Source organism: Trachypithecus francoisi, unplaced genomic scaffold (genome assembly GCF_009764315.1).
Source record: "Trachypithecus francoisi isolate TF-2019V2 unplaced genomic scaffold, Tfra_2.0 Lachesis_group1, whole genome shotgun sequence".
Classification (NCBI taxonomy): domain Eukaryota; kingdom Metazoa; phylum Chordata; class Mammalia; order Primates; family Cercopithecidae; genus Trachypithecus; species Trachypithecus francoisi.
In genome coordinates, this window is record NW_022681454.1 from 60,228,312 (window position 1) to 60,250,016 (window position 21,705).

A 21,705-nucleotide genomic window follows, 5' to 3' on the forward strand; every position below is an offset into this window, starting at 1 on the left:
TTACTGTTAATGACAAACAAATTCATTCAGCTCTGACCATTGTTAAAAGACCTTGGTTTTCATTATTGTTTGTATTAAGTCAGACTTAATTTGGGGAGAAAGCGAAAAAGAATTCTAATTATCTTAGAAATCTAAGTAATATTACTGTTAAATAATAGTTTTTTTGTTTGAATAAAAGCAACTACAGTGAAATGTCATCACCTTTAGTCTTTCAAAATTAAAAGGACTTAGCATGAACGAAAGTACAGAGACTCGTATAAAAAAAAAACTCTATAGGTCGGGTGCAGTGGCTCACGGCTGTAGTCCCAGCACTTTTGAGAGGCCAAGGCGGGCAGATCACTTGAGGTCAGGAGTTTGAGACCAGCCTGGCCAACATGATGAAAACTCATTTATACCAACATACACAAAAATTAAGTGGGCGTGGTGGTGTGCACCTGTATTTCCAGCTACTCCGGAGGCTGAGGTGGGAGAATCGCTTGAACCCAGGAGGCAGAGGCTGCAGTGAACCGAGATTCTGCCACTGCACTCCAGCCTCGGTGACAGAGTGAGACCCTGTCTCAATAAACAAAACAAAACAAAACCTCTATATATCTATTTCTCAGATGCAACATTTTCAAGAATTTGCCATGAAGCTTTGTTTTCTTTAAGTATTTGATGACGCATTTCTGACACTATTCCTACATACTTCAGTATGTATGTCTGAAAAACAAGGATCTTTTCTTACATAACTGGAGTAATTCCTTTATATTATTAGCACTCTCATTCATAATTGTTTTCTCATTTCTCTGCACAATCACTGTATTAGTATCTGTTTAGTACCTCTTTCAAACTTGTTTGATAGTTATTTGCACATAGAGTTGCTTTTCTCTATTGTATATTTATGGAGGATATTGATTATAACAAAATTATTTTTGTATTTGTATAATCCAATGATTATACAAACATTTCAGTTCACATTCAGATTTCTTGTCTCAAAAATACTGTTTTTACAGTCCTATTTGAATAGGATTTAAGTAAGACCTATTATTTTGCTGGTTATATCTCTCGAGTCTCTTTAATTTAGAACTGTTCTTACTCTATTCAAAAAAGATTTTTTGCTCCCATTCTATTTATGTGAAGAAAATGGTCAGTTTTGATGTAAAATGTTCCACATTTTAGATTTTTCTTTTTGGCTTATATTTAACCCAGTGATTCTCAACCTCTTTCTCCTTCATGATTTTTGTTGCTGTTGTTTTTAATTTTCTCTTGTAAGGGAACATTTAGCAATGTCTGGAGACATTTTTGGTTATTACAGCCTGAAGGAGTGTTGCTAACTGGCATTTAGTGAATATAGGCCAGGGTTGCTGTCAAACATCCTAAATTACATAAGACAGCCCCCAAACAACAAAGAATTATCTGGTCCAAAATGTTAATAGTGCTTTTACATTAAGAAACATTGATTTATCTTATTCCTGTATTTGCCTTACTAATTTCTATGTACTGGAAGTTATTTACATGTCTAAAAGTTCTATTAGATTATTTTTTATTGGGGGTACAAAAATAGATTATTTTTTATTGGGGGTACAAAAATTCTTTATAGGAGGTGCTGTGTATTTTATGTTGCATAACTCGGGGGCATGTTAGGTTTGGTTGTCCCACTTTTAGTAATTAAACAATGGGTTCAGGTAGTTAACAGCCTAATCCCTAAATGTGAAATTTCAAGTTACCTTTCCCAGAGCAGTGTGAAAGTTCAACGCTTTATTATTCCAGCATTGAATTTCCTGGTGGAAAGTATATTGAGCTAGTTAATTGGATAACTGGTCTCTTGGTACTAGGTATTTAGAAATCTGCTATTTAAATAAAGGTCCTTGTGTCTGGTTTTTTCATCTGTAACAATGAATTGAACCTTGTGATTTCTAAGCCTCTTGCATTTTGATGGTTCTTTATTCATAAACATCATTTCATAAAATATCCAGCTGGTCAAAACAACACATTCAAACTACTTTAAATACAACTTTTAAAAAAGGCCAGTTGTAACTTTGATAGCTTTTTTCCTGCTTAGAGAATACATTTAGTAAGGACATTTCTTTCCTTCATCTTCTCTCTTCATGGAAGTTATTTATATATTTCATTTAAATATAAAATATTTTCAAATATGTTCTTTAAATTTTTTTAATTTAATTTAATTTTATTTTATTTTTGAGACAGAGTCGTGCTCTTTCGCCCAGGCTGGAGTGCAGTGGCTCGACCTCAGCTCACTGCAACCTGCACCTCCCAGGTTTAAGCGATTCTCCTGCCCCAGCCTCCCGAGTAGCTGGGATTATAGGAGTACACCACCATGCCTGGCTAATTTTTGTATTTTTAGTAGAGACAGGGTTTCACCGTGTTCGCCAGGCTGGTCTCGAACTCCCAACCTCAGGCAATCCGCCCACCTTGGCCTCCCAAAGTGCTGGGATTACAGGTGTGAGCCACCGTGCCCAGTTCCAATACTTATTTGAATTTCTTATTTGGACCACTTTTAATGTTTGTTATGTTCCAGAAGTTGGTTGTGATTCAAAATGATTTTTTTTTTCTGTAGAATAATATAATAAAAATGCAGTAGGTTTCAGAGGGAAAATTCATTTTAGTTTTTAATCTGAGCTATTTCAGCTGGGGATCTGGTATGGCAGAGAGGTGTATGTCCATAATTTAATAAAGGAATACTTATTTTTGTATGTTTATAAGATTGCATCTCTTTATGCCAGTCTCTCTTCACTTGTTTTGTAATGTAACACAAGCTCTTTCTAGTTGAAAAAAGAGGAGCTGGTATTAAAGGAGGAAATTCTCTTTTTCCTTGCTGAACTTTTATACCTCTTTTTCTTTCTCGTTACCTTATGCACTTTCTACCCTGTATTATGGTTCATTTTTACACATGCTCATTAAAGAAATAAGTTCCTACATAGCAAGGCTGGTATCACACATTTCTTTATCTCCCATAGTATTAAACAGTATTTTTTACACATAGAATGTTTGCAATAAATGTGTGTGTAATAAGTCAATGAAAATAGCATTTTATACCACCTGCTACCTAATGTAAGATTCTGTGTCTCCAAGATCTATAAAATATACCTTTAGATGTATTTATTGTGATTACCCCGTTCTTCTCCAAATACACTAGAGCCTTTTAGAATCTGAAAGGGAAGAATCCCAAAATCATCTGGTAAATTTCACCTTCTTTATAGATTCTTCTTTATTCAATAGTCACTTGAATCCTGACAATGAGTTAGACACACTTCTAATTGCTGGGTGTACACGACTAAACCAAAAAAGTGTTTGTTTTTACAGAACTTAGAAAGACAATATGTATAATATTCACGTGTGATAAATCTATGAAAAAAGGCAGAATTGAGGGTCTAAAGTTATAGATGGCTAAGAGAGAGACTTGGTTAGGTCACACAGGTAGCAACTAAATCTATTCTGGTACCTAGGCCTTCATATTTTAGCAGTATCCTTGAAAGTAGCTCCTTCATTAATCATAAATGAGGATGGGAAGGAAATAATAAATATTCATTCCTGTTCTTTTCTGTCATTTTGATAGCCCCCCCTTTTCTGAAGCTCTCTATAAGAATTTCATAGTCATTTGAATTTACAGTTTTTTAAGTTACCAAGTTTTGCATATAGGGAGAACAATGGGCCTAAGAATAACATAAGAACTTTTGTGGAGAAGCTTAACGTCAGTAAGAAAGTAAATGTTTCTGTATTTAGTATATCTCATCAAGAGATGGAAATGCAGTTTTCCTAGTGAGTTTTCACCAGGTTAGTTAGGATATCTGTGGCATAGGGGACTTTGTGTAAGACAGTCCCTTCTGCTTGAAATTTGTTATCTTCTGTGATCCCAACTTCTAACCTGTCTTTTCAAACCTACAGTAAAACCCAGTGTTCTATCACATAGAAATTTTATACCTGCCAGTCCATGTTCCTTCTTTGTCTCCTCTTATACAAATCAATTTTTTTGTTCAAAATCCTTTTATATTATTTTTTATGCATGCAGTGTCTCCTTTGAACATCTTTAGCACCTCTGATCTCTACCTTTGATTAATCAGTGAACTATAGACTGCTCTTTGAGGTCTTTTGCTTTCTAAAATATTCATTTAAAATACTGTATTATGGTATTTCATCTATTCATTTTACCTGTTCCATTTCATACATTTGTTTATTTGCTTTTATGTTTTCTTATTAAATTTAAATAATTGTAAATATTTTAATAAATTTCAGATGTTAGAAAATTTCATTAGGAAACAGCCTTTTCTTTAGAAAGATTCATCTTCTGGACCTTTGTTTGACAATAAGAAAACATATTTTTTACTGCTATAATTTTGAATCGCACTTTGCCATGCCCAAAAATTTGCTTCCTAAAGTATAATACTTCAGTCAGCCTATAAAATTCTTCCTTTCTCATACTTCTGCTACTACCTTTAAAGATAACTTAAAATTAGCCAGACCTGGTAGTGCATGCCTATAATCCTGTCCTTTGGGAGGCCAAAGTGGCAAAATCACTTCAGCCCAGGAGTTCCACACCCTGTTCCTACAAAAATAAAAAAAATCAGTAAGGAGTGGTGTGTGCCTGTAATCCCAGCTACTTGGGAGGCCGAGGCAGGAGGATTACTTAATCCCAGGAGTTTGAGGCCAGCTTGGGCAACATAGCGAGACCATCCATGTCTCTTTAAAAAAGAATATATATACACACATATATGCACACACATATATATAATTTTAAAATATATATAATTTTTTAAAATTGTTTTTGTATTTCTTATCTCCCTGCCATAAGGAGTTATTGATTAAAGTTAATGTAGTACAAAATTTTATGAAATTTAAAAAAATATTTACAGAGTGCTTTTAGAATGTTGTGTTTATTTGTGTATAAAATATTTGAAATCTCAAATGTTATTCCATGTTAAACTGCTTTAGTTTAATGGAACTTTGTAGAGAAACTTACATTATTTCTTTCCAGATTTAACATTTAGTGTTAAATGTGTTGATTAATTATAGCAGTATTCCTGGTTACTTGCTAGTTGACTTTTCAAGATGGAACAGTATCATTTCTGAGGTTATGATGGTTAAGGATTTATTCCTTAAGTTGTCTTTTTTATTACCTTCTGAATAGTAGGCACGAGCATGATTGTATTCTAGCTTATCAGTTATTTTTACATCTATTTTAGTTATTGCAGTGTTAGTAGTACCTTAGATTTGTGAAATAAACTAACTCTGATGATATTAAATAGTGATATTTTATATAATAATTATCAATTTTTATCAGTAAACAGAAAAGAATATGTTTTAGTACCTATTTGTAAGTAGCACTCTGATAGGGAATATCAAAACAAAACTTTACTCCTGTCTTAGGAGTTTGTTATTTTCTAATTCTTTAAATTTCTTTAATTGAATCTGCTATACTTATATCAGTGTTTCTTAACCTAGTATATAGACACCTCAAGGCCCAGAGACCATTTCAAGGTGTCCATGAGGTCAAAACTATTTTTATCATAATGTTGAGATGTTACTTGACTTTTTTACTATGTTGACATTTACAATGATGGTGCAAAAATAGTGGTGGGTAGAACTTCTGGACCTGAAGGCCATGGAAACAAACTATATTGATATGATTGTATTCTTCACTGCCATGCGCTTGAAGTTAAAAAAAAAAATGCTAGTTTAACTTTAAGAATGTTCTTGAAGCGATAAAATTATTAATTTTATGAAAACTCCCCTTTTGAATGCATGTTCTTTGAATATTACTATGTATAACAAAATGGGAAGTACACATAAAACACTTTTGCTGCATACAAAAAGTGTAGTGTTTGTCTGGAGGAAAAATAACTGCTGTGTTTTGAGATGTGGGCTGAGTTAGCCTTTTACCCCCATGAAATGTCATTTTTATGGTAAAGTACAAATGAAAAACTACAGTTGTCAAACTTGGATATTTGGCAAATACTCCTAATCATGTTTTAAGTGAGTGTCACTTTAAGGAAAACAACAATACTTGTTGCCGATGATAAAGTTAAGCTTTCAAGCACAAATTAGAATTTTGAAACTTGTTTGCCTAGGCTTGACAGCTTTCCAGTACTTAAAGACTTTTTGGATGAAATCAGTGGTGAGATTAATGTATGTAATTTTTTGATATTGATATTTGTTACTTAATTTCCAATATGGTAAATATCAAGAAAAATAGGGTTTATATAAAGTCCTTGGGAGTTCAGTACTTCATTGAGTCCTGAAAGCAAAACATTTAAAAACTGCTGATTTAGTTAGGTCTTCTATTCACAGTTAGAGTTTTCACAACCTAAGCATCACACTCAACCCTACATGTAACTAATAACCAAATTAAACTGGAAAAGATTATTAGGAAAGAAAATTAGGCTGCATATGAGTAAGAAAGTTTTGAATTCTTCCACAAATAGAATGTTCTTCTTTTGTTAATCAACTGGCTTAGATGTCATGTTGAACTTTTTGGGGTTGCATTGTGTTTATCATTGTTAATTATGTTAACATATTTTTTCCCTCCCCTGCTTTCTTTTTATTTCTCTCCCCTCTTTTCCTTTCACTGTTCATTTCTCCCTTCCTCCCTCTTTTTGCATTTGTTTTATAGGTGGAGTCTTTCATTTTGGATCAGGATGATTTGGAAAATCCAATGCTGGAAACAGCTTCCAAGTTGCTCTTATCAGGTACTGCTGATGGTGCAGACCTCAGGACAGTAGATCCAGAAACACAGGCTAGACTGGAAGCTTTACTAGAAGCTGCAGGTATGTACTCTACATAGTAATAAGTCTACCTTATTATGTAAAGTTGCACATCATTCTAATAAAAGCTCTTGTTGTAGAATGATATTGGGTATTTAGAATGATACTATTAATAAAGGTAAATTGATTACTTTCTACTGAATTACATGGAGCATTTTACTAAAGCATATTGTAATTTTCGTTACCAGAGTAAAATCCACATGCTGCAGTTGACCTTATAGAGAGAGATTTCTTTTTCAGTTGAGTTTGATTATTCATGAATTATGTATTTGTGAATTTGCCTACCTGCAAAAATGCATTTTAACTTCAAAATCAGTTCTAGTAGTCTTTCATAGGCATGTGTAAAGCGGTGAAACATTTCAATCACCCTACATGCATGCTTCCAGCAGAAGTCGAACAAAGTGATGCTCTACGTTCTTGTTTCAACTCTCCTGCCATAAATAAGTGTCCTTTTGTGGCCTATTTAATGCCAGGTTTTACACATTTTTGTGATTTTTGTTGATGTTAATTTTTTTATTTTTGTGGGTACATAGTAGGTATAAGTATTTGTGGGATACATGCGATATTTTGATACAGGCATGCAATGCATAATAATCACATCAGGGTAAATGGGCTATCCATCACCTCAAGCATTTATCCTTTGTGTTACAAACAACCCACTTATATTATTTTAGTTATATTTAAATGTACAATTAAATTATTTTTGACCATAGCCACTCTGTTGTGCTAGCACATACTAGGTCTTATTCATTTTTTCTAACTACTTTTTTTTTTTTTTTGGTACTCATTAACCATCCCCACTTCCCCACCCACACTGCCCCAACTACCCTCCCCAGCCTCTGGTAATCATCCTTCTACTCTATCTTGGCTATTGTGCATAGTGCTGCAATTAACATGGAAATGCAGATACCTCTCCAATATACTGATTTCCTTTCTTTTGGGTGTACACCTAGGAGTGGGATTGCCGGGTCATATGGTAGCTCTATTTTTACTTTTGGGAGGGACCTCCAAACTGTTCTCCATATGGTTGTATTAATTTACATTCTCACCAATAGTGTATGAAGATTCCCTTTGTCCACATCCTCTCCAGCATTTATCATTGCCTGTCTTTTGGCTAAGTCATTTTAACTGGTATAAAATGATATCTCATTGTAGTTTTGATTTGCATTTTTCTGATGATCAGTGATGTTGATACCTTTTGATATGTGTATTTGCCATTTATCGGTCTTCTTTTGAGAAATGTCTGTTCAAATCTTTGGCCCATTTTTGGATCAGATTATTAGATTTTTTTTCTCCTATTGTTTGAGCTCCTTATATATTCTGGTTATTAATTCATTGTCAGCTGGGTAGTTTGCACATATTTTCTCCCATTCTATGGTTGTCACTTCAGTTTGTTGATTTTTTTTTTTTTTTTTTTTGCTGTTCAGTAGCTTTTTAACTTTATGTGATCCCACTTGTCCTTATTTGCTTTAGGAGCCCATTCTTTTATGGTATTACTCAAGAAATCTTTGCCCACTCTAATGTCCTGGGGAGTTTCCCCAATGTTTCCTTTTAGTAGTTTCATAGTAGAGGTCTTAGGTTTAAGTCTTGAATCCATTTTGATTCTATTTTTGTATATGGTGAAAGATCGAGGTCTAGTTTCATTCTTCTGAATATGGATATCCAGCTTTCCCAGCACCATTTATGGAAGAGACTGTTCTTTCCCCACTGGATGTTCTTGGCAACTTTGTCAAAAATGAGTTCGCTATAGATGTATGGATTTATTCCTGGGCTTTCTAGTGTATTCTGGTGGTCTGTATGTGTACTTTTATGCGACAATCATGCCATTTTGGTTACTATAACTCTGTAGTGTAATTTGAAATCAGGTAATGTGTTACTAGTCTTGTTCTTTTTCCTCAGGATACCTTTGACTATTCTGGAACTTTTGAGATTCCATGTAAGTTTTAGGATTGTGATATGGTTTGGCTCTGTGTCCCCACCCAAATCTTACCTTGAATTATAATCCCCATTATCCCCATGTGTCAAGGGAGGAACCCAGTGGGAAGTGATTGGATCATGGGGACAGCTTGCCCCATGCTGTTCTTGTAATAGTGAATGAGTTCTCACAAGATCTGATTTATAAGGGGCTCTTCTGCTTCTGCTCCTCACACTTCTCTCTCCTGCTGCCATGTGAAGAAGGTCCTTGATCCTTCACCTTCTGCCATGATTGTAAGTTTACTTAGGCCTCCTAGCCTGTGGAATTGTGAGTCAATTAAACCACTTTTCTTTATAAATTACCCTGTCTCGGGTATTTATAGCAATGTGAAAACAGACCAATATAGCTTGCTTTTTCTATTTCTGTAAAGAATGTCATTAGTATTTTGATAGGAATTGCATTGAATCTGTAAGTTGCATTGGGTACTATGTACATTTTAACAGTATTGATTTTCCCAACCCATGAACATGGAATATTTTCCCATTTTTTTTGTGTGTCCTCTTCAATTTTTTGCGTCAGTGTTTTATAGTTTCCATTGCAGAGATCTTTCCTTTCTTTAAGTTCCTTCCTAGGTATTTTATTTTATTTGTAGCTATTGTAAATGGCATTACTTTCTTGATTTGTTTTTCAGATTGTTGGTTCTTGGCATATAGATATGGTACTGAGTTTTGTATGTTGATTTGTTCCCTGCAACTTTACTGAATTTATCAGTTTTGATTTTTTTTTTTGGTGAAGTCTTTAGGTTTTTCCAAATACAAGATTATATTATCTGCAAGCAAGGATAATTTGACTTCTTCCTTATCAGTTTTTCTCTGTTTCTTTCTCTTGTCTGATTGCTCTGGCTAGGACTTGCAGTACTGTGTTGAATAGAAGTAGTGAAAGTGGGCATCCTTATCTTGTTCCAGTTCTCGGGGGGGATGCTTTCAACTTTTTCCCATTTAATATAATGTTGGCTGTTGGTTTGTCATAGATGGCTGTTATTACCTTGAGATAGGTCCCTTCTATGCCAATTTTGCTAAAGGTTTTAATCATAAAGGGATGGCTGGATTTCATCAAATGCCTTTTCTGCATCATTGAGATGATCATATGATTTTTGTTTTTAATTCCTTTTATGTGATGTATCACATTTATTGACTTGCATGTATTAAACCATCCCTGCTTTCCTGGTATACCCATTTGATTAAGGTGTATTATCTTTTTGCTATACTGTTGGATTCTGTTAGCTAATATTTTGTTGAGGATTTTTGCATCTATGTTCATCAGGGATCTGTGGTTTCCTTCCTTCCTTCTCCCCTCTCCTCCCCTTCCTTCCCTCTCCTTTCTGTCTCCCCTTCCCTCCCCTCCCCTCCTCTCCTTTCTTGGTTTTGGTATTACAGTGATACTGGCTTTGTAGAATGATTTAGGGAGGATTCCCATTTGCCCTGTGGGTTCTGCTGAAGAAAGTTTGTGCCCAGTTGAAATTATTATAAAATTCAGTTGGAAGCTTTTTTCACTCTTTGACCCCTCCCTAATTCTGCTTGCTGCCTTCCCTGAGGGCCTCTATCAGATGCAGTTAGGGATGGCTTCCCTGGGCTCAAGTTGGAGACTGGGTGTGCTTACAAGGCTCTTCCCGCTGCTGCTTCTGCTTTTATATTTCATGTGGCTCCCTATATTCATTTTTGTTATAGGTGAGGTTAAATCCTTCTCCCGTGATCTGGATTTTCAGACTCCCCAGTGGACATGTGTGTTTGGAGACACATACTCTCTCTCATACTTTGGAAACTCAGTTATTTGACTGTCTCGCAGAATTTGCAGCGATGTGCCACTTCTTTCAGAGAATCTGTGAATTCTTTTGGTTTTCCTGGTAATGTTCCTGCTGTGGTTCTTAGAGCTAGAGTTTATGGTGTGAGTCTCCACATGCTATTCTGCCCATCCAAGTGAGAGCTGCATGTTACCCTGTTTCCTCTTCTCTCTGCCGTCTTTCTTTCTAAGTCCAATGTTTCTTTGTTGATTTTCTCTGTGGAAGATCTGTCCAGTGCTGAAAGTGGAGTGTTAAAGTCTATAGCTATTTTTATATTGGGGTTCTATCTTTCCCTTTAGCTCTAGTATTTGCTTTATATAGCTTGGTGTCCCAGTGTTAGGTGCATATGTATTTAAAATTGTTATATCCTCTTGCTTAATTAACCACTTTGTCATTATATAATGATCTTTGTCTCTTATGTTTTTGTGTTGAAATCTATTTTGTGCAATCTAAGTATAGCTACTCTTGCTCTTTTTTCGGTTTCCAGTGGCCTGGAATTTCTTTTTCAATCCCTTTATTTTCACTCTGTGTGTATCTTTATAGGTAAAGTGTGTTTCTTGTAGGCAACAGGTCATTGGGTCTTGTTTTTTATTCATTCAGCCTCTGCATGTTTTTTAATGGTAGTCCTTTAAGTCCATTTACATTCAGTGTTGTTATTGATAAGTGAAGACTTACTCCTGTCATTTTGTTATTTGTTTTCAAGTTGTTTTGTAGTGTTATCTTCCTTCTTCCTGCCTTTTAGTGAAAGTGATTTTCTCTGGTGATATGCTTTAATTTCTTGCTTTTTATTTTTTGTATCCATTGTATGTTTTTTGATTTGAGGTTACCATGAGGCTTGCAAATACTATCTTAATAACCCATTATTTTAAGCTGATAACAGCCTAACACCACTTCCATAAACAAATTTAACAAGCTAAAAGAAAACCAATGACTCTATACCTTAAGTTTATCCCCTTACTTTTTAACTTTTTGCCATTTCTATTTATATCTTACTCTGCTGCATATGTCTTGAAAAGTTGTTGTAGTTATTATTTTTGATTGGTTAATCTTTTAGTGCTGCTACTTAAGGTAAGAGTTAACACACCACAGTTACAGTGTTATAATATTCTGTGTACTTAATATCATCAGTCAGTTTTATACCTTCAGATGATTTATTTTTACTCATTAACATTCTTTTCTTTCTGATTGAAGAAATCTCTTTAGTGTTTCTTGTAGAACAGAAGTGTCGATGATGAAATCTCTTAACTTTGTTTGTTTGGGAAAGTCCCTCTTTCTCCTTCATGTTAAAGGGATATATTTGCCAAATGTACTATTATAGGATAAAATTTTTTTGCCTTCAACACTTTATGTCATGCCACTCTCTCCTGGGCTGTAAGGTTTCCACTGAAAAGTCTGCTGCTAGATGTATTGAAGTCCCATTGTATGTGATTTGTGTCTTTTTCTCTTGCTGCTTTTAGGATCCTTACCTCCTTGACCATTGGAAATTTGATTATTAAGTGCCTTGGGGTAGTCGTCTTTGGGTTAAATCTGCTTGGTGTTCTGTAGCCTTCTTGTACTTAAATTTTGGTATCTTTCTCTAGGTTTGGGAAGTTCTCTGTTACTATACCTTTACCCTATAAACTTTCTACCCCTATCTCTTTCTTTACCTCCTCTTTAAGTCCAATAACTTTTAGATTTGCCATTTTGAGACTATTTTCTGTATCTTGTAGGCATGCTTCATTCTTTTTTATTCTTTTTTTGTCTGCTTTGACTGTGTATTTTCAAATAGACTGTCTGCAAGCTCACTAATTCTTCCTTCTGCTTGATCAATTCTGCTATTAAGAGACTCTGATGCATTCTTCACTGTGTCTGTTACATTTTTCAGCTCCAATATTGCTGTTTGATTCTTTTCAGTTATTTCAATCTCTTTGTTAAATTTATCTGATAGAATTCTGATTTCCTTCTCTGTGTTATCTTTTTTTTCTTTGAGTGTCCTTAATACTATTTTGTTTTTTCTTTCTGAAAGGTCACATATCTCTGTTTCTCCAGAATTGGTCCCTGGTGCCTTATATAGTTCATTTGGTGAGGTCATGTTTTCCTTGATGGTCGTGATCCTTGTAGATGTTTGTTGGTGTCTGGGCACTGAACAATTAGGTATTTATTATAGTCTTCATAGTCTGTGCTTGTTTGTACCTGTCCTTCTTTGGAAGGCTTTCTAAGTATTCAAAGGGACCTGGGTATTATGATCTAAGCCATGTCTGCATTGGGGAGCACCCCAGTCCCAGTATTGCTATGATTTTTATGGATTCATAGAGGTATCACCTTGGTGGTTTTATGTAAGATCTAGAGGAATTATCTGGATTACCAAGAAGAGACTCTTGTACTCTTTCTTTCTCCCAAACAAATGGAGTCTCTCTCTCTCTCTCTCTCCTGAGCCATCTGGAGCTGGGGTTGGGGTGACACAAGTATTCCTGGGGCCACCACCACTGGGACTGTGCTAGGTGAGACTTGAAGCCAGCAGAGCACTGGGTCTCATTCATTGCCCGTTGTGACTGCTACCTGGCTGCCACCTATGTTTGCTGAAGGCCTTAGGGCTCTACAGTCAGCAGGTGGCGAAGCCAGCCAGACTTGTTGTTTTCCCCTTCAGGATGGCAAGTTCCCCTAGGCCCTGAGCTGGTCCAGAGATGCCATCTGGAAGTCAGGGACTGAGGTCAAAAACCTTAGAAATCTATCTGATATTCTATTGTACTGTGTCTTAGCTGGCGCTCAAACCACGATATACAGTCCTTCCCACTCTTCCTCTTTCCACAGGTAAGGAGTCTGAGCCCATGGCCACCACCACCAGAGGCCCGCAGGGAGTACTGCCAGGCTACCGCCAATGTGCAGTTAAGGCCCAAGGGCTCTTCAGTCAGCTTGTGATGAAAGCTGCCAGGCCTGAGACTCACCCTTCAGAACAGTGGGCCCCCTCTCTACCAGGACAGCTCCAGAAATGTCATCTAAGTGCCAAGCCTTGGAATAGGAGACCCCAAGAGTCCGCTTTCTACTCAACACCCCTGCCCCACCCCAACTGTGCTCTCACTGTTGCCACCATAGCTGGGAATGTGCTGGTTTTCACATGAAGCTGGCACATCCCAGTCTCAACCTAGGCAGGTGGCATACTACTTGGGTGTCACTGCTGGTTCTTCAGGGCCCAAGGGCTCTTTAGTCAGTAGGTGATGGATCCTTCCAGGGATGGGTTCTTTTCTTCAAGGAAGCAGATTCCCTTCTGGCACAGGCTGTGTGTAGAAAGGTTGTCCAGGAGCTAGGGCCTGGAATGGAGGCCTTACGAATCTGACTGGTGCCCTATCCTACTGTGGCTAAGTTTGTATCCAAGATGCAAGACCAAGTTGCCTCTGCTCTTTTCTGTCAAGCAGAAGGAAGGGGTCTCTTTTGGAGCCTTAAGCTGTGCTGCCTTAGGTTGGGAGAGGGGTGACTCAAGCACTCTCTTAGCCTCCCAAGTGGTGGCTCAGGAAGTTGCCTGCTCCTCATCCCCCATCCAGTGACTCCAAGTCCATCTTGGCACTAGGACTTGCCTAGGAATTGCAGTCCTGTGGCTTAGACTGCCCCTCAACTTCACTTAGGGCCCCAGAGCACTGCAGCCCATGGTGACAGGGCTTGCTGGAAGTCAAACTTGGACTGCTGGGATGGACAATTCCCTTGTGGCTAGGGCTGGTCCAAATACTCCCTCCAGGAGCAGGCCTCAACTGAGTTCAGCCTGTTTCTGCTCTCCGCTGTGACAGGGCAGCACTGAGTTCAATGCAAAGGCTCACAGTTGCTGCGCTCTCCCTCTTACAGTTGCACAGTTCTTTGCACCATGTGGGGAGCTGCTAGTGGATTAGGGAGGGGTGTCATTAGCAATTCAAAACTGTCTTTTCTACCCTCTTTAATGCCTGTTTCAGCAATATGAAGTCAAAACCAGGCGCTGTGTGTGCTCACCTGATTTTGGGTTCGTATGAAGATGCTCACTTTGTGTTGATAGTTGCCAAACTTGGGGAGGGGTGGGGAGATCACTAGAGCCCCCTATTCAGCCATCTTACTCCATCTATCTTGATGGCGAAGCCAGCCAGACTTGTTTTTTCCCCTTCAGGGTGGCAAGTTCCCCTAGGCCCTGAGCTGTCCAGAGATACCATCTGGGAGCCAGGGACTGAGGTCAAAAACCATTAGAAATCTGTCTGATATTCTATTGTATTGTGTCTTAGCTAGCACCCAAACCATGATGTACAGTCCCTCCCACTCACTGTTTAAAATGGCACCCAAGCAGAGTGCTATCTAGTGTTCCTAAGTGTGAGAATGCTATGACGTGCCTTTTGGGAAAAATATGTTTTAGGTTCAGGCATGAGTTTTACTGCTGTTGGCTGTGAGTTAAATGTTAATGAATCGACAACATATATTAAATAAGTTATATTTTACACCATGGAATGCCATGCAGCCATAAAAAAGAATAAAATCATGTCCTTTGCAGTAACATGGATGCAGCTGGAGCCCATTATCCTAAGTGAATTAATGCAGGAACAAAAAACCAAATGCCACGTTCTTTCTTATAAGTGGGAGCTGAACATTGAGTACACATGGACACTAAGAAGGGAACAGTAGACACCAGGGCCTACTTGAGAATGGGAGGAAGGTGAGAATTGAAAAGTTCCTTATCGGATTCTATGCTCATTACCTCGGTGATGAAATAATCTGTACCCTGAACCCCCACAACATGCAATTTACCCATGTAACCAACTTGCATGTATACCCGCTGTACCTAAAATAAAAGTTGGAAGGACACACACAAAAAAGGAATATTTAAACAGAAACACACATAAAACAGGGTTATGTGCATTAATGACAATGCTGTGGCCAGGGGCTGGCTAACGCTGTATTTCTCCCAGGAGCAGTCGTTGAGTATAGTATTTGCTAATTCCGTGTTTCTAGCAACTTAACATAACTACTATGAATAACTGAATAATGAGAATTGACGATATATAATTTTCCCCACTTGTTTGTTAGAGACTGTAGGCTGAAACTTTCTCATGTGAATCATTGTGATATTTTTGTGAAGTGGATCATTATGTTAGCCCCATAGGAATAATGTTTTAATTAGGGAGTATACACACACACATATATATACACAGACACAGACACACACACACACACACACACAAAGATTTAGCACTATATATCATATCTTAAATATAAGGAGATGATAATGAAATATCTGTAATCATTTTAAAGACATATTTTCTTAAGTTTTGTAAAGTAGACATAAATACACTATGAACACTAATTGTTCATGGTTTAAGAACCCCAGTGCACTACCTATTATACATACAATGTATGTAAACTCCTACTTTATTATAGCGTAAAACTGACCTAATACTGTTCAATAATCCTTTCAGTAAATATCTTGTAATACAGTATTTAAATATTTGAAGGACTCATGGTTAAACTTGATTTCTATCCAGGAAAAATTCTAGAATGGATTATTAAAAGGATCTTAACCAAATAGACTTGAAAACATAATAAGGGCATGTGCACAGTCCTGTCCTGGAGTATAGAAAACTATTTGTACAGAAGAGTAGAGACCTAATTTAGCATTTTCCAGCAATTTGACATTGCTCTAGAAGTTTATGAGAGAGAAATGCGGATTATGAAATTACTTAAAAATATGCCTCAGAGGAGCAGGGAATGTTTCTCCTGAAGACAAGAAGACTTAGGTTAAATAAAGTATTCTTCAAATGCTTAAAAGACTGTCATATAGATTTGTTTTCTGTGGCCCCAAGAGGCACAACAAGATTCAAAGATGTTACATGGAAGTAGATTTTACATAAAAGCTGATTTTTGGAGATAAGGTACCTTTTCATACAATGCAAATAGTTGCTTCATTTTTCTAAGTTGTGTAATTATTTCTATTTTTTATAATTTATTTATTTATTTATTTATTTATTTTTATTATACTTTAAGTTCTAGGGTACATGTGCATAACGTGCAGGTTTGTTACATATGTTTACTTGTGCCATGTTGGTGTGCTGCACCCATCAACTCGTCAGCACCCATCAATTCATCATTTATATCATGTATAACTCCCCAATGCAGTCCTTCCCCCCTCCCACCTCCCCATGATAAGCCCCAGTGTGTGATGTTCCCCTTCCCGAGTCCAAGTGATCTCATTGTTCAGTTCCCACCTATGAGTGAGAACATGCGGTGTTTGGCTTTCTCTTCTTGTGATAGTTTGCTAAGAATGATGGTTTCCAGCTGCATCCATGTCCCTACAAAGGACGCAAACTCATCCTTTTTTATGGCTGCATAATATTCCATGGTGTATATGTGCCACATTTTCTTAATCCAGTCTGTCACAGATGGACATTTGGGTTGATTCCAAGTCTTTGCTATTGTGAATAGTGCCGCAATAAACGTACGTGTGCATGTGTCTTTGTAGTAGAATAATTTATAATCCTTTGGGTATATACCCAGTAGTGGGATGGCTGGGTCATATGGTACATCTAGTTCTAGATCCTTGAGGAATCACCATACTGTTTTCCGTAATGGTTGAACTAGTTTACAATCCCACCAACAGTGTAAAAGTGTTCCTATTTCTCCACATCCTCTCCAAAACCTGTTGTTTCCTGATTTTTTAATGATTGCCGTTCTAACTGGTGTGAGATGGTATTTCATTGAGGTTTTGATTTGCATTTCTCTGATGGCGAGTGATGATGAGCATTTTTTCATGTGTCTGTTGGCTGTATGAATGTCTTCTTTTGGGAAATGTCTGTTCATATCCTTTGCCCACTTTTTGATGGGGTTGTTTGTTTTTTTCTTGTATATTTGTTTGAGTTCTTTGTAGATTCTGGATATTAGCCCTTTGTCAGATGAGTAGATTGCAAAAATGTTCTCCCATTCTGTAGGTTGCCTGTTCACTCTGATGGTAGTTTCTTTTGCTGTGCAGAAGCTCTTTAGTTTAATTAGATCCCATATATTTTCTTTATGGTAGCTAACAAGCTAGCATTCCCCCTACTTCCCTTCCTTTCTTTCTCCACCTCTCTTTACTTTTCGTCTCCCTCACTCCTTTATTTCCTTCCCTTTTTAAATGGAAATTTCCATATACAAATCTAAGAGAAGAGCGTAATGAAACCTCTGTATGTTTATCCATCATCCAGCTTCAGCAGTCTTCAGTGTACAGGCAGTCTTTTTTCATATCTGCCTATTATCACCTTGCTGACATCTCCACCTATGTTAATTTAAAGCAAATCTAAGTATCATACCATTTCATATATAAAAATTTTAGTATGTATCTGTAAATTAAGAGTGTTTAAAAAGAAATACAGCCATAATACTATTTCAGATTTAAAGGAAAAAAAAAGGAATTCCTTAATATTGCCAGTATCCTGTCAGTGTTGAGATTTCTTCAGTTATTTTCTATCTTTTTACAGTTGTTTTAAATCAGGATCCAAACAAGGTTTACATAGTTTTAATGTTAATTATTTTTCTTAAATATGTACACATACTATGTACCCATAAAATTAAAAATTTAAAAAAAATTGTCTTAAGTTTAATCATAACAGTTCCTCTTTTTTTTTTTTCTGTTTATTTGTTGAAGAAATAGTCACTTCTCTCACTTTATGGATTGTGCCAGTTGTGCTTTTGTGTGTTGTATTTCCTATTTTAGATCCAGATACTTGATCAGATTCAGATTTATTCTGATTTTGGCAAGAATAGACATTCATAATGCTGTGTATTTCCTTATGTATCACATAGGCACTGTCTGGTTGGTTCTCTTTTTGTGATGTTGAGATTGAACAAGGTTTAGGTATCCAATATGTTTCTTGAGAAAGGATGCTTGAGAGGTAAAAATTTTTTAGACCATCTGAAAATGCCTTTCTTACTATCCTTATACTTGATAGTTTAGCTAGGTATAGAGTTCCAGTTTAAAAAATCACTCTCAGACCTTTAAAGTTACTAAACTTCTGGTGTTGCCACACTTATTTATAACTTAACCCTGTTTCTGTACCATTTGTCCCTGTTCTCCTTCTCCAAAGCTTTATAATTTTGGCATTATAAAATTTCAGTCTCATTTTCAATACTTTGGCTGGCTTTTCATATTTAAGATTTTCTTCAGATGTCTGGTGATCTTTTGGTTCTGTGTTTAGTCTAGCAATGCCATAAAAAGCTAAATTGGAAAATCTGGATGCATGTTTTGTTGGTGCATTTCACTATACAGCATGGATTCGTTTTCTATTGCAGCATAACAATTTACCATAAATAAAGTGGTGTGAAACAACACCCATTTATTATCTCTTAAATTTCTGTGAGCCAGACATCTGGGGACAGTGTGACTGGATTCTCTTGCTTATGGTCTCAAGGCTGAAATCAGCTATCCTATGTTCCTTATCTGTAGGCTGTGGGTGAACATTTACTTCCAAATTTATTGTTTTTGGTAGCAGGATTTAGTTCCTTGCAATTGTAGAACCAAGATCCTGATTTTTTTATGGGCTGTCATCTCCATAAGGTTGCCCACATTCTTTGACATGTGGCACCCTCCATCTTTAAGTCAGCAGTGGCAAGTAGAATCTTTCTTGTGCTTTTAATCTCTGACTCCCTTATCTCCAACCAGCCAAAGAAATGTCTGCCTTTCACAAGCTCATTTGATTGGGTCAGGCCCACCAGGATAACCTTGCTGTCTTTAAGTCAACAATGCCATGTAATATAACTTAATTTTGGGAGTAAAATTTGTCAAATTCACAGTCCCAAGATTGTAGGATGTGTACATCAGGGACAGGTAACCTTGGGATCATTTTATTAGACACACACCTGTCAGTGTTTATCTTCTGAATAATGAACCCAGCTACCATAATTCTGGGAGCTGACAGTGGGAATGGGGCTGAGGATCTCACTACTTATCATGTAAACTTTCACTTAATGCTTTTTTTTTTTTTTTTGAGACGGAGTCTTGCTCTGTCGCCCAGGCTGGAGTGCAGTGGCCGGATCTCAGCTCACTGCAAGCTCTGCCTCCCGGGTTCACGCCATTCTCCCGCCTCAGCCTCCTGAGTAGCTGGGACTACAGGCGCCCGCCACCACGCCCGGCTAGTTTTTTGTATTTTTTAGTAGAGATGGGGTTTCACCGTGTTAGCCAGGATGGTCTCGATCTCCTGACCTCATGATCCGCCCGTCTCGGCCTCCCAAAGTGCTGGGATTACAGGCTTGAGCCACCGCGCCCGGCCCACTTAATGCTTTTATGTAGTACTTCATGTCATCCTCCTGTATACCTGATGTTTCCTAGTCCAGGGCCTTTCTAGTTTGGTTTCTTTAGAGAATAATCACCTGGCTGTTTAGTTTGGCAATGAAGACTCATGTCTGATTACTCCTCACAAGTGTTCGGCTGGTCTCCCTTTTTTCTAACCAAAACTTCACCCCTGTGTCTGGCACATCTAATACCTGACTCCTGTTGGGCTAGTGGTCTGTTTTTCTTTTGATAGTGGTGTTTCAGTTTATTCTGTTCTATAAGTTAGTTACATCTCTGGTTTACTTTGTCTTTATATATTTTAGCTTATATATTTAGCTTATATACAAATTGTTCCTAGTTTTATCATAGAAGGAGCTTCTCTTGCATTTTAGCCCTCTGAGTAAGTTCTAAGAGGAAAATAATTATGCATTCAATTATCTTAAAATCAGATAATTATTTAATAAGTTTAATGGTGTTAGTAATATTAAGTTTTATTATGAAATAATAATATAAATAATATTTTAATGTGTCCTCTATCTGAATTTCTGTGGTTCTGTTGTTCAGTTGATTAAATGAGAGAATTTGGAAATAAGAATCTGGTCATTTTGTTCTTTTTATTTTTGTTTTTTGTTTTGTTTTGGAGAGAGTCTCGTTCTGTCACCCAGGCTGGAGTGCAGTGGCATGATCTTGGCTCACTGCAACCTTCACCTCCCAGGTTCAAGTGATTCTACTGCCTCAGCCTCCCAAGTAGCTGGGACTGTAGGTGCACACCACCACATCCAGCTGATTTTGTGTATTTTTAGTAGAGATGGGGTTTTACCATGTTGCCCAGGATGGTCTCGAACTCCTGAGCTCAGGAAATCCACCTGCCAAGTAGTAGGATTACAGGCGTAAGCCACTGCACCCAGCCCTTTTCTGTTTTTTGATCTTCACTTTAATATTCAATAGCTGGAGAAGACCAGAAAAAAATAGAATCACCATAATTCAGGGTAGCTAGAATTAATTTTTGATTACTGTTAATTAATTTGAAAGATTACCATCTCTGTCTTTGGTTTCTTCCTAGTTATCTTTATTAAAATAGTTATCTTTACTTATAAAGATACAAGAAGTTCATAAAGATTTAAAGTGAGATTTCCTTTTTTTTTTCTTTTTGAAACAATGGTTAGTTTTTACTGAGCCAGATCTGTCCTCTTGCCTAGTTCCTGTTGCTATCACTGACAAATATTTGTTATATAGTAATCTTGGATGGCTGAAAAATTGGAGCTAATTTTTTTCATGTGGAAATTCTTCTGTGATCTTGATCTCAATAGTGCCTTCATATATTTAACCAAAAGATGATCTATTAAATATTGTAGTAGATTCAGAATATAGTATGACTTTTAATATTAGTGACATAAATTATCAGACCAAGACAATTTTTATTCTTTGTACATCTTAATTGTAGCCGGTATGAAATTTGACTACTCTGAACATTTTTTTATGGCTATGATCATAAAGGCTTCTTGGCAGATTTATTTTTGGTTTTGTGAGATATAACATTTGATATGTTAGTTTTTTAATTAAAGAAAAGCATAAAAACATACCTAAAAGTACTAATCTAAAAATCATTCAGGATGGCAAAAGAAAAAAATATTTTAAAGGCAGAGATGGTTAATAACCACCTATGTAAGACCTAATTGTTGCTTTTGCAGATATCTCTATAAAGCATGCTTACCCCTAACCTTTTTATTCTAACTTGGTGCTTAATCTAGGCTGCCTACTTTATTATAAAGTGCACTATAAAAGTATACACTTTCAGAACTTTAAACATGAAACTTATGTGATATTATTGAACACCTTTCACTGTTATGTACTTATCTGTGCAGATATGTTTATTACCAAGTGAGTGGTCCTTTTTGTTTTAGTTAACTAGTTTGTTGTAAAACCTATAATAGCCTTTCTTTAATGTGCATCGGAATCATATGGGGAT

At 36.7% G+C, this 21,705-nt stretch overlaps 1 protein-coding gene across 6 annotated transcripts in view; it reads left to right on the plus strand.

Annotated features, from left to right (window-relative positions):
• Window positions 1–21,705, plus strand: part of ANKRD17 (ankyrin repeat domain 17) — a 196,329-nt gene that overhangs the window by 84,643 nt on the left and 89,981 nt on the right. For all 6 annotated transcript variants that reach the window (XM_033214471.1, XM_033214475.1, XM_033214474.1 and 3 more), the window contains exon 2: window positions 6,608–6,761. In XM_033214471.1, the coding sequence (XP_033070362.1) occupies window positions 6,608–6,761 (154 nt within the window). The remainder of the gene's footprint in view (window positions 1–6,607; window positions 6,762–21,705) is intronic.